The following is a 12,799-nucleotide window of genomic DNA, read 5'->3' as shown; positions in this document are numbered from 1 at the left end:
TGTAACGTTTGTATGGATTCTTGTGGAGTTTAGGAATCCAGTACATAGACGGTAAGTTACAGTCATCGTCCTTGGTAGAGAAATCAAAAGAAGATAGCAATCTCTTCTTTGGAGAGTGTGGTAGCAGTATAGGTCTTATCACTGCTATTATTTTCTGTCTACCTCTGATAATAAATATTGGATGTAAAACGTTCAGCAGACAAAAACAGTGTTGTTTTTGGCTTTGTCTGCTGTATAAAATGAAGAAGAATGTAATGTCATCAACAAACTACTGAAGTTTGAACAAATATCATGAATATTGTCTATTGTATTTATTTCATGCATACAGTTCTGCTATTTTTTGTTTTTGTTGCCATAAATGGCAAATAATCAGAAATATTACTTCTTTAATGTTAATTGATTTGACATATTACTTCATTATTTTAGGTTTCTCCTTAATGAAAGATAGAAATAACATTGAAATCAGCTATTGGCAAATATACAGTGAGAACTGCCTTAACAGAAACATTTTTGAACATAAGAAATTGAATGGTTTAAACTGGTGTTTACTAAGGTTCAAAACGTTGAATTGATAAAAAAAGACGAACCTGAATAATTCAGTTGTTGTATTCCATTATCTCGATCGCTACATTCTTGTGAGTCTGAGAGAATCGATGACAGTGAGGGTTTGAATTATTCAAGTTAAAAGAGACCTTTAAATTAGATTCTGGTTTAGACAGGTTTTTGAATAATTCAGTGTTTGATTTAGCCAGGTTTCATTGTATTACAGAATTATTCCTGGAGTTTCAACCCACATCATGTAAGGTTATTAGATATTTGAGTAGTACCATGTGCTTGTTATGGAAAATAGAAGTCTGAAAATTAATTTGTAAAATATTATTAACAGTTGGTAACGATGCAGGAAACTTTATAGGGCATTCGTGCACAGCATGGTATGATATAACAGAAAGAGTTATTAAATGGTATTATATTATGAGTGTTTATGATCAGGAAGACCAAAGAAACAGATGAGCTATTTGACATTTTCAAATATTGCTGATTAGAGCAGTTTTTCTATTTGATTTATATAAAGGTGTCGTCTTTAAAGTTTCTATATTTTCTTTCCATTAAAAATCAGTCTTGTTTAAGTAAGGAAAATCAGTGTTGAAACTGCTTATTTCACATTTTATAACTGACAAAGCTATGTAAAAATTAGTCTGGCAAGTTTGGACTATTGGCTGTTGAATTGGTTTCATTTTTTTCATATTTTCTGCAATAATTGTTTGGATTTTCAGATATATGTCTGAAAAAACTTTTTAGTTGCATATTCATTCTGAAGCAGATCATAATTGATTCAACATAAAGGTAAAATTTCTTTAGTTTTAGAAAAAGGTTCAATAGTAAAACCTGTTCAAACCAAATTTCATTTGGAATTGAAAGGTTTGTTTGGTTAACACAGGTTTTAAGTAGCACTCCAGCTAAGAATCATGCAAATTCTGTAAAATGTGATACACCTAAAAAAGACTACACATTTTTATTTTTATTATTAAGTTGCTTGATAGGTCTATATGATGAAATGTATAACTATTCATTCCGGTCTGTCTGCTCTTAGGAGATAATCAACATGGAAAATCCAATCTATTGTATTTTAGTGTCATTTATATGAAGGCTGTGAAATGTTTGCAACATATTAAATTTCGCCAAAGCCTATCAAGCTTTCATTTGAAATAGAATGAAATCAATTTAAGTTACTTTGATCCTTAGATTAGAATGATGAAAAGTGCTTTACACAAACGTTCCAATGATGTGTAAGAGTTATGCCCCTTACCCTAGGTCTACCTACTTAATAGATGCATTCTACATTAAAAGCATGGTATTTGTTGTATGATAAATGTTCTGTTGTATCACCTAACTAAAACACATTCTTTGAAATGAAAATTGCAGTATTTTAATACACTAATTAACTACTTCTCGATTCCTTAATCTAACCTTTTCAATTATTTACTTTCCAGAGAATATTACATTGAACGCTAGTCTCTCATGGGACACAGCAGAAATATGGGAAATCTTTACCAACATCCTACAAAAAAGTAGTAACTTAATATGATAATTATTGTTGTGGTAAAATATGATGACCACTACTTGATGCTTGACAGATCCAGTTGCCAAGTGTACAATTTGAGGCTTAATTATCAGGAAATCTTCCCTGAGAGTGACAGACAGATAGCATTGGTATTCAGCGATAGTCAGAGAGCAAGTGTTTTTTTTGCTGATGAGATTAGAATTGATGGTAAATGGTCGTGAATAATACATGTAACAAACCTTCCTAATTCCTTGATCTATAGCCAAGAGAATGTCATAAAACTTTACCAAGTGGTGGTACTACCTAGAGGGGAATGTCCTAGAGTTTAACCATGAAGGTCTTCTACTTGGGAATTATATTAGTGGGAATATGTGGTGTTCTTGGATCTGTCGTTCATACCAAAAAGACAACAAGTCACAATGTTCCAGCCAATAACACCAGCAATGACACCAGCAACCATACCTCCAACGATTCGACACACCATGATGACCACGAGAGTCATGGTATACATCTTGCCAGTCTTCGTTACGATTATGTAGCTCAGCCCTTGCTCATTTCTGTGTTCCTGTTTGCAGCAGGAATTTCCAAATTAGGTAAGCCTTTGCAGTTTTAATTCTTTTTTTCAGGTTTTTTAGGGCTTAAACTACTCAGCAGGGAAGATAAATAGGTCATTTATGGTTAGGACATTTGATCAGATTTTTAAATCTATCCTTAAAACTCCTATTTTTTTTTTACATATGCCTTATGTTAAACCTGTACTGGTCTGTCAGTCTGTCCACTTCTTGCAAGATGTACAAGCATTTTTAGGGATTCTAGTATTTTTCGTTATATAAATGTTTGTCATCATGGAAGGAATAACCCTTCATTGGGGGGGGGGAGGGGGTTATACCTTTTAACATGTGTCCCTCATTTAGTCATTTTGTCATTCTGTCATATCCGTAACACACTATTTTGGGTGAGAAAATTATCAGTTTCTGTAAATCACAGGCAGATGGGAATGCTGAATCATGGGTAATGTGTTTTGTTCTCATATGACAACTTCTTGTTTGCCAAAAAGATTTGAATTTTCCTTATATATTTTTATCAATTTTTTTTTGCTACTATTAATCACAAGTTCTTGATATATCATATTAAGCTTTTTACAGGCATGTTGTGTGGTGGGATGTGTTTTTGACTGACATGACTTCAACTTCCTCTTTCCTGAAAAAAAACTTGAATTTACCTTACATCCATTGTCCACAGATTTCTAGTTTGTCATTCATTCCTGATTTTCTGTTTCAATGAGTCTTTAAACTCTAGAAATAGGGGTGGGGCATGTTGTACATGTATGTTCATGTGCTGCTGTATTCTTTATGTGTATATGTATGAGTAAGGGTTTTAAGTGACAGTCCCTGTAAGAATCAGGCAAAATATGGTATGAAAAAACACATCATTTTAATAGTGTAATTTGACTATTTGCACCATCAGAATCAATAACAGACAAGATTTTCCTTATCATGCTGGACCACTGAGTTACAATTTCATTGAAATGCACTGAAAATACATTTAAAGGGCATATAACTGTCAAAAACCTAAGATTCTTACATTGTTAGGGGTATTTTCTCTATATATCAAAGCCACACTTTGTTATGTACATAAAAAATACTAGACAAATTATAATAAACAAGTACTATCTTTAAAAAAAAGATAACGGACACAGTAAAATATGTTCTTTTAATTTTCTGCATTTCATACAGGAAATAACACATATGGCACGCAATTTCAATTTTTCGATACAGTTTTTCGAACACAACTAAGTTATCCATATTTGGCCAATTGGGAAGCAGACTTCTGATCAGGTCACTTGCATTTCCAATGGAGGAGGGTCTTTAAGGTCAAAGGGTAAAAAGCGAAACTATACCGACTGTGTCGGGAAAAAAGCACATTAACAGTGTTTCATAACTCCTAACAATTTAAAAAAATCCATTTGGCAGTTGATGCTGAAAGATTTTTATTGGATAGAATGTTTTCTAAGAATCTATAACAGCTTTATTTCCTGGAGGACTTCATTCTCTTCTAAACTATAAATCATCTGACAATTTTTGAAGATTATATTTCTTTCTGCTATAGAATTTAATTTGCTTTAAATTAAAATGACTGCCATGTCATTAAAGTGGTGTAGTATCATGAAAGGGCTTCTTTTAGAGTCTATATTTATTGGTTTTACGAAGAATTTGATGAAACACAAAATTGGTTTTGTAACTGAGCATCTTTCAATTTTCAGTATGCATTTAGAGTATGATAAGCGCTGATGTGTGTGAATCAAGGAGGTAAAAAGTGGCAAAAAATAAGCATTTCATAGAATTTAAGTATAAAACTCCAATTGTTAAGAATGCATATGGATGTTTATGATTATTGTTCCACAAAATTCTAGACCACAAATATCAATCTTGGATTGATTTGAGCTGTTTAGGAATGAAGGGCCAAATAGGGACCAGAAACAAGCATTGTCCTGATATCTACATAATTAATTGGATCTTTCTATATTTGTACCACAAAGTAAAGTGCCATACAATCAAAGGAAGGGTTAAATTCATTTGGGGCTATGACTTGAATCAATTAGAGGCCAAAAAAGGGTTAGAAAGAATCATTTCCTGATATCCAGGTAATAACTTGTGTAAATGTGATTTGATCACTTTTTCATTGTACTGCATGGTGCTATACTTCTGAAAGGGATTGATTTTTCGGGTTGTGATGTGTACCAATGAATAATTAAGGGCCACAGTTCGGCCAGAAATTAGATTTTTTATTCTGATTTCTTGATGATAGATAAAAGGGAATGAATCTATGAAATTCTACCACAAATTTTAAAGTATCATACCTCCAAAAGAAGGTTAAGATTGATTTTGAAGGATGTGAGAGGAATCATTTAAGAATTAGAGGCCAAAAAAGTTCAACTGTCTTCAGAAAGTTAAAAATCGAAGGTGTATCAAGTTTGAATGGTATACCTATACTTGCCTCAACTGTTCAGGTTTATTTTATTTCAAAGGAAGGGGTTTCAGGATGCCCCACTCCCCCCTGCCACTGAAGTGTACCCATATATATTTGAAAATTTAGTTTTTGTCAACATGTAAACAATGAAAAATAGGGCAGTAGTTGTATCATGTGGTTAAACAAAGCTGTTTCTGTGTCCCCACAATAAAAAATGGGGGTGTATTGTTCAACTATCATCATTATGCAGTGTAAGATATCAATCTACACTGTGGTGAGGTGGAAATCACACAATCCACCATGCTGTAGTGTATATGGACAATTTTCCTCCAACAAAAGGATAATTACAAAGCTGATTTAACACCTGATGGAAACTGAATTGAATTCTGTCTATTGCTTCTGTATGGAATGTATTCTAATCATTCCAATAAAGTAATCATCAGAGACTCAATAAATATAACTCGTTAATTACTGTAAATTAGATATTATTGTCTTGCATGTAATATTGTGAATATTGTCTTTGGAGGTAGTATGAACATTAATTACAATAACCATAGATAGTATTAATATGAGCGTAATATTGCATAGACTGCAATTTTGAGGTAATTTGATTGGAAGTAGGGTAGCTCTGGAATATTTATTAATTGAAATAGCTCCCTGATTACATATAAGGAAGTAATATAAATGTGGGTTACAAAGATACGGCTAATTGGTCTATACTTAACAATGAAATAATGAGAAAAATTATTAAACATCACTCAGAGTTGAATGTCATCGACACTGACAATTTTTTTTTTAAATGAGACAGATGTTAGGAAACCAACTCATTCCATCAAACAGACAGAAAACTTATTAAAAATTCAGGGAAAACTTTATTAGTACATATGTACTCTCATAGGTGGATCAGGGATGGGGGAGTTAGAAATATTTAGTTGATATGGGAATTCACTGAGCCATGACAGAGTCCGGGTCCCTCTTTTAAGAAACTGGATCCACCTCTGGTCATTCTAGTTCCATTTTGGAACAAAGCTCATTAGAAGTCATATATACATATATGGCAGACAGATAATTAAACACCAAGTTCTGTCTCTGTGTCTGTTAAGACTTAGTCTATCAACAGAGTGTGTGATAACTATATCTTTTGAAGGAACTTGATGCCCTGAAGGAAGCGAGGCAGCTCCATTTTGTATTTTATTTTTGTTATTTCAATTTTTATACCCCCTGCAAACAATGTCTAGGGGATATATATGAATCTGTCTGTCTATTGGCCAGTTGGGAATTTGATGAAATTTTATTGGGAAGTTGGGCATCATAATGTGAAGTACATAAAGAAATATTATTCTTGCCTGATTGCTGTAATTTAGGGTTTTTACATGTATGCAAACTCCTAAACTGAAGGAATATGATTGTAGTCCAATGCCTGCTTAAGGGTTTTATATGTTAAATCTTGGTTTAACAACACGTTACCATTCAAAGAATTTTGATGAAATTTAACAGGAAGGCTAGGCATCATTTTTGATGTTGATGAAATAAAATCATTATTGTCAGATTCCTAAAAAGGGAGATAATGATTAAGTTCACCACAAGTTAACACATACAAATTTTATATAGGTCGACTTTTTGTCTTGCAAGACAATATATGTATTGACGCCTATATCATGTTTCAGTCTCTAGTAAATGGTATTTCTTTCAAAAATCTTCTCCTCTGAAATTACCAGACCAATTAGAACTAAACTTGGTATGAATATTCCTTAGGGTATTCGTCATAGATCTGTAGTGGGGATTATTGTTTCATCCAAGAAACTGGCTGCTGTTACTAAAATTAGAACAAAGGGGTCAGTCCGAAGTTTTTTCTCATATATCTAAAATTTAAATCTATTTGAAACAAAGGTTTCCATTTTGTTGGTGATGCTTCTATTCTAGTATTTTGTATAGGGTTGCCTGAAAATTATGGATAGGAATATCTTCGTATTTTCATTTTCAAAGAAGTGAGAATAGTTAAAGGAATGCATGTTTGCTGGAAGTACCAAAAGCATTTGGTAACAAGGAGTTGTTAGCACTAAAGGATTTGAAGTGGTGAAGTGCATTTTTAAATATTGGCATAGCTTTTGATGAAACAGGTAAAAAAATGGCAAAAGTATTTCACAAATCAATTCTAGTAACAAATGTAAACAATCCATCCTTTCATTTATAAGGGCAAATAGTCAAAAATAGTTCTTAAAAATTTTACCCTTGCTCTTCCCATTTACCTACCTGTGCCCCATGTAACTTCAAATCCTGGAGATGTTTCTGTTAGTGCATTGGGTGAATCATGAAGCTTATCACAAAAAATGATGTTTTTGATTTTTAAACTATTTGTTACTCTGCACACAAAAATTATAGTGAACAAACATAGGCCTTCCAGCCATTATTTGCTCGTTTTGCCCAAATTTTCCTGGAATTAACAAAATTGTCCAACCCCAAAACCCCCTCTATCTGCCATGGTACTTAATTTAACTTTGTAATCTAAACCATAAAACTTTGTATACATTTACTTACATGAACTGATAAAGAAAAACAATTTTCAAAACAAGGAAATCCATTTTTACCTATGAATAAAAACACTTCACAGAGAAATAAAATTAAACAGGAATGTTCAAAAATATCACAATACTACCCTTTGGCCTTGCTTGCAGATGAAGTTCTGATCAATGCTATCATCAAAGCAATTATTGATGCCTTCTTCCATGATTATTTGCTAAGTATGCATATAGCAGACAACTGGTGTCTTTCTGCTTTATCTTTCACAAGGTTGGAAACTTTTACAATTTGTATTTCTAATGTCTTGATGCTTTTGGTATATCATCTGAAAGCCACATACCAACTTATTTTCACAGGTGCTTATATTTGCAATGTTTTATTTTCCTATTTTTTTGTTCCTCCTGAAATTAGTGTGGAAAATGTTTCCTGATAAAAAATTTCTATGGAATTTAGTGTGAAGCTTAAGCATGATCAGTTGTGCTGTATACTTAATGTTTTAATTCATAATTCCTATTTATCAATGATAGAGGTGGCGGTGGGTTTTGTGTAATATTGGTATGTTTCTCCTTGCGTGAGCACTACAAACTTTAAAAATACTGAAGTTAAAGACATATAATTCGTAACTTCCATGATAACTCCAATCAAAGTTGTCACAACAATTGAGAATTTTCTCAGACTTGACTAATTTTTCAATTTTTGTGGCGCTGGGGCCTTGTGTTACATGTTTCCCCAACTCCTCTGAAAGGAATTCCCCTTTTCCTGCTCTAATAGTTTTTTATCAATAAAATTTAAAGATCTGGTCTGATTTGTTGTATTATGCTTAAAAGGCATGATTTTTTTTTATGACCTGTACTATTTTAATTCTACTTCTAGTAAGACATGCTTCAAAGGCTGTGGTAAAACTGCAATAAACATATAACCAACATCACTGCAACATGATGGTCTTATTTTCTACCCAATTTTACCAACGTCACAGAAGAATATTACTCCACATTATAGTTGCCATTATGTGCAAGATATAGACTGTGTCTTTTCATGAACATGAAGAAACTAGATCCATTAGAATCAAGAACAATTCACAGAGACTCAATTTATCTATTGTTTATCCGCAGACTGGCCATTTATGTTGTCTAATTTTACCCGAAGTAACAATCGTGTACTGTTGTTGTATATATTTAGGTTTATACACTTTATTCAATTATATTTCAGGTTTTCATCATGCTGACTTTCTGTCGTCAAGGGTCCCAGAATCATGGTAAGTGCTTAGATATAAGCCTCTCTACTCTAAACATGCTCCGAGGACCTGAATCAGTTAACACTTAATCCAGCAGAACTGTAGATTAGTATTCAGTTATTGTCTCACTTGCCACTAAAATGGAGAACATATAAATAAATGTTGCATACCCATTTAATGTACCCCCACCCCCAACCTCCAACCAAAAAAAAACCCCTTTACTGGACATTTATTTTGGCATGTGTATTTACTCAACAATGTGTAATCTCTGTCGAAACTGAGCAAACATCTTCAGTTAGTTTTCATGTGGTTTTCTTGTGAATTTCACATGACAGTTTTTTATTTAAATCTGGCAATGAATTTTGAACCCAGTCAAGGGTTACACTTGAGACGAAAGGAGATTAGGGAAGTGGACTATATTCCATTGTGTGTCTAGAAGACGTATATAATGTAGCTTCCATATGAAGTTTAGTTGAAAATCATGCAAGTTTCATGTGAATTTTATGTGTGAGTAGATTCAAATTTATTTTTTATGAAAGGTTTTTTTGCGTATTTAAAGGGGTAGTATATAAATGAAAATTTACCTTAATAATGTTTCCATTTTTGAAAAATAATTTGCAAATTTTTGTCTGAATGTCCATCTTGACATCTTAGAACCCCTCCATAGGAGTGGCGAGTCTTTAAGTTTTCCATCTTTTTGCAAAAATAATGAAGGTATACATTGGGCGATAGAAAAAAGTCTCTCCATGTTTCATATATACCAACGGTTCACACTGTGGTCATAAAGATTTTGTAAAGTCATTTTCTATAATGACCATGACCCTAAAATGCCCATATAATAGTACAGTTTTTAAAATCCATGTATTACAGGTATTATACAGTTGGCAGCTATTCAGATTACCATACCTGATTGAATTGAGAAACTTCTCCATCAGAAAATTGTAGTACACTAATGGTGAATCCAGAGTGATGATAACACGGTTAATACCCTCTTTTTTTTGGAAAATGTTGTTTTTGTGTGACATTTTAGCTAACATGAGCAAAAATAGCTGGGAATCCCTCCTTTTTCCAAATCTCTGGATCTGCCACTGTACTCTATACTGCTTTTCTTGTCTTATGGCACTGTGCTTGTCTCCATACATGCAAGACTGAAGAGGTTGCTAGTACTTGAAATTCAGGCCAATTCAATATACCAAAGACTCGAAATTTGCTGCTTTTCCCCAAAAACACACAGAATGAATAGTTTGACATGCCTTCCCATGGACTGTTGCTGTTTTCCTGGGTCATCTTTGCTCCAAAGAAAAGGAATCCTATTTTACCTCCCCTATTCTTTAGAATCAAATATTTTTCTCCCATTTGATGTGATATGATAGCCCTGTTTGGCTAGTACTATCTGGGTTTTGATTGTTCATATTTTTTCCTTGAGTATCTGCCGTTAGACCTTAAATTGACCACACTTAAGTACCATTCCGTTTACGAATAGTGCAATGGGTGGCACTTCATTTTTCTCAATTTGGTCTTTTTTTTTCCTTAAATATATTCAATACATTAAGAAAACAACCAAAAACTATCTAAATTTTGTTTAAGCATGTGTGACATTTTTTACTACTTATAAAGAGAATGGATGAGTATGTCATAGTGACAACAACCCCACCAGGATGAAAATTGTCAGCTTTATATACGGAAAAAGTGCTGGAAAATTTTCCTGTCATTTTTCCATAGTGCATTACAACTAAATTTTACCTATAATATCTTAAAAAGGCAAACTGGTTATTTCTGGAGGTTATGAGATATAAATATTAGGATAATGCAATGAAATCTCTGGGTATATTTCTTCATGTACTACATTTGCCTGATTGTTAGACAGAGAAGTACTTAATAAACAATGGTAGATTCTTGTCTCCAGACAAATCATGTTGTGTTTATCTTGTATATCTCTCAATCTGTCTGTCTGTCTGTCTGTCTATCAATAAGTTCATGCCCCCATGTTCTTCCATGGTACTTTGATATTAGATTGGAATGATCTCTCAGTTTTTCTGTTGGACTATATTTAATGCTACAAGTCCATCTCTTTGCTAACCCTCCCACATTTGGAGGAGAAGACTCCCACAAAATCAATGAAAAATATAGAATCCTCAATATAAAAATGTAAGATTTGTGGGAAGATTTTGTTTAAAATTACATTATTTTCTTTGAAAAAAATACTAAATAAATTTACATAAAAAATTTGCTTTTACATAAAAATCTCCTAAATGAGACATTGTCAATGGAGTAAAATTTCCCTCATGAACTGTTCCTAAGGTTTATGCTCTTCATATTTATGAATAATGAAGAAAATTAATCACATGTATGTATCCCACTGATAGCATATCTACTAACTTTTTATGGATGATAGCTGACATCAGTCAGCATTCATGAGCTAAATTACATAGAAATATCAGTTTCATATATAGTAGGAGACTTTGAGCAAGTCAATAATGGTAGTACACAGGCAATTGTTCTTCACGTGAAATTCATAATAATCGAGCTTCACTTGAAATTCATGTGAACTTCACATGATATTATCTTGATTTTCATGTAAAATTCAATTAACATGATTTTCACATGAATTTTACGTGAAGGCTAAATTTACCAGAATTTCATGTGAACTCTCTCACAGAGTTTAATTGCTCAGTTCAGGTGAAAATCATGTGAAATTTGTGTGAAAATCATTTTAAATAATTTTGCCTGCGTATGATTTTTACTTCTCATGCAGATCACCAACTACTTGTTGTTTGTCCATTTGACAAACATATTTATGGTTCAAGACTATTTTCTTCACACAGTTCAAATCACATTGAAATAATTTTTTTTGTTTATCAATGTCTTCTATTCTTTTTTATTTCTTTATATTTTTTTAGTTGAGAGATTGTCCATATTATGTGATTTAGTTCAGTTGTTTATTCCACACCAAGAAACTAGGGTCATATGTATTGATCAAAAACAAATTTTCTACTGAAAAGTTACTGTCCTCTGTTCAGTGCAAAAATGGCTTTGGTTCTTAAATTACCAAACAATTTGTTTAATGACAAATGGTTCAAACAATTCCTATAAATAATTCAAGTTGGGATTTGATGAGAACTTTTCTTATGTTACAATAAGCTTTGATAAATAATGGCTGGAAAATTATGATTTATTAAAGGTCTCTGTTACTGATTCAATACACATCACTCAATTTCCCATGGTGCATTTCACCAAAGGGGGAAAAGAGCAGTCACTGATCTTATAACTGATGATAATGTCGATGTAATTATGACCCTTGCAGAAGATGAATTACCGCTAGATGGAGAAATTATTACCGGAAAAAAATTTAATTTCACAAAAGCCATGGATCTTTTATCTGCTATAATGAGTTCTTTTATATTTTTACAATTTGTGGAAATTTGAATTTGATTTCGGTGTTTAGACTTGTAAAAGCAATTTATCTTGGATATACAAGAAACTGCAAGAAGCACAAATTGTTTTAATGAAATATTAATACAGTGTGTAATAGCAGTCATTTGAATTTCCATATTGTAAGTTACCAGTAGAAATAATACAATACTTCAAAGATGACATGAAGATAGCTGTCTGACAGAAAATATTGGTGAATAACAAGTTATTAGGCTGTACATGTATACTTAATGATACACACAGTACAGGGAAAATGATTTGTGGCTAGACTGATTACTTATAAAGGACTTCTGATAATGAAAGCTTATTTTAAATTTAGAAATAATTTAACATGTTTTAATCGGACAGAGTGTAAAGTCTCTGTAACTATAACTCACATTTACAACTTTTTCTATACGAAATTAAAGTTGAACTTCTTGTTATGGGAAAACACTTTAATTATATTTTAAACACATTTTTGGGAAATCAGTTTTGAATTTAGAAAATAAGAAAAAAATGTTATTAAACTAACCCGTACTTACAAGGTATATGATTAAGGCATGCACTTAAAATATAATACTTACTTTGATCCTAAGTAATTC

At 32.4% G+C, this 12,799-nt stretch overlaps 1 protein-coding gene across 2 annotated transcripts in view; it reads left to right on the top strand.

Annotated features, from left to right (window-relative positions):
• The window catches only part of LOC148626646 (uncharacterized), a 71,897-nt gene that overhangs the window by 18,335 nt on the left and 40,763 nt on the right, over positions 1–12,799 (top strand). For both annotated transcript variants that reach the window (XM_088570809.1, XM_088570808.1), the window contains exons 2-3: positions 1,992–2,655; positions 8,762–8,807. In XM_088570809.1, coding sequence (XP_088426935.1) covers positions 2,394–2,655; positions 8,762–8,807 — 308 coding nt within the window. In that variant the 5' untranslated portion in view covers positions 1,992–2,393. The remainder of the gene's footprint in view (positions 1–1,991; positions 2,656–8,761; positions 8,808–12,799) is intronic.

The sequence above is a fragment of the Perna viridis genome, chromosome 2, assembly GCF_037379345.1.
Source record: "Perna viridis isolate PV_CMFRI_1.1 ecotype Kerala chromosome 2, ASM3737934v1, whole genome shotgun sequence".
In the NCBI taxonomy this organism is placed as follows: domain Eukaryota; kingdom Metazoa; phylum Mollusca; class Bivalvia; order Mytilida; family Mytilidae; genus Perna; species Perna viridis.
This window is presented reverse-complemented; position numbering and strand designations above follow the sequence as displayed.